General features: G+C 34.1%; 1 protein-coding gene across 1 annotated transcript in view; it reads right to left on the bottom strand.

The window, feature by feature from the left end:
* The window catches only part of csnk1db (casein kinase 1, delta b), a 10,374-nt gene extending 9,801 nt beyond the window's left edge, over positions 1-573 (bottom strand). The window contains exon 1 of the mRNA XM_060897355.1: positions 62-573. Within this exon, the coding sequence (XP_060753338.1) occupies positions 62-137 (76 nt within the window). The 5' untranslated portion in view covers positions 138-573. The remainder of the gene's footprint in view (positions 1-61) is intronic.
* Between the last annotated feature and the right edge of the window lie 615 nt (positions 574-1,188).

Genomic DNA, 1,188 nt, shown 5'->3' on the forward strand with positions numbered 1-1,188 from the left:
ACAACGAGAGCAGGTTAGATTTTCAGATAAACGTCAAAATGAACTATAAAATGTTACATACCCAAATAAATGTCACCGAAAGATCCACTTCCAATTTTCCTGCCCAGTCTGTATCTGTTTCCAACTCGAAGATCCATGGCTATGATGACAAGTACCTACTAACTAGCAGGATGGCTCTTTTACTTAACAAATCGCAAACCAAGTACAAAAACACCTCACTGACTAACTAACTTTAACCAGAAACACCTACAATCCAGCTTTTTAACTCTAACTTTACGCCACTCCAACCGTCCAGAATCCCTGAGATGAATCCGGATCCTTTCGTCGGACTTCAGTTTTCACCATCACTTTTTTAACGCACTGGCGAATAAACCTCCACAATATCAGCCCCGAACGGAAGCTTAGAGTCTGTATATTATGATCTTCTAGATTTCATGTTCATTTTTGCTTCCTGCTACGAAGATGGACACGGATTTTGTCGGTCGTCCCGTTCACTCTCCGGGTCTCCAGTCGTCATAGGCCTTCCATCCTCACAGTGGAACACAAACGTAACGTGATAACGTCACTTCCGCTAGCAACGTCTCATCGAAACCGGAACTTTAAATGTAAGATTTTTGCTGAGGGGAAAAAAATAAAATGCTATAATATATAAGAAAAATATTAAACATTATAAATATGCGATTGTTTTGACAAAACCTCAAGATATAAAAAAAATGATTATATTAAAATATATATCTAAAAATTATTTTATTTATATATTTTATTTATAATGTTTAATATTATAGATATAAAAAATGATATTTTATTTACGTTTTTTATTTTATTTTATCTAGGTGTGTTTAATATATAATTACACATGAGGTTCTTGAAGTACAAGATTACCTGATTAAATGATTATCCAGGAGCCCCAGGGACTTCATATGAAATGATATGTATGTATAATAAAGATTAAAAACTATCTTCACACATCTGGATTATTCGGTTCTGTAGACATAAATTGTATGGCCAAATGTTTGTGGACACCTGACTATTGTGTCTATATGTGCTTGTTGAACAACCTGCTCCAGATTTAGACCCTATTTCCCTCTAGTATAATAACCTACACATTTATTTACACTCGATCGGTCACTGTCGAAAAGTGTGAAAATTCTTGATTTAAATAAAAAGTAAGCAACATTTGTTTATTTT

Source organism: Tachysurus vachellii, chromosome 2 (assembly GCF_030014155.1).
Source record: "Tachysurus vachellii isolate PV-2020 chromosome 2, HZAU_Pvac_v1, whole genome shotgun sequence".
NCBI lineage: Eukaryota > Metazoa > Chordata > Actinopteri > Siluriformes > Bagridae > Tachysurus > Tachysurus vachellii.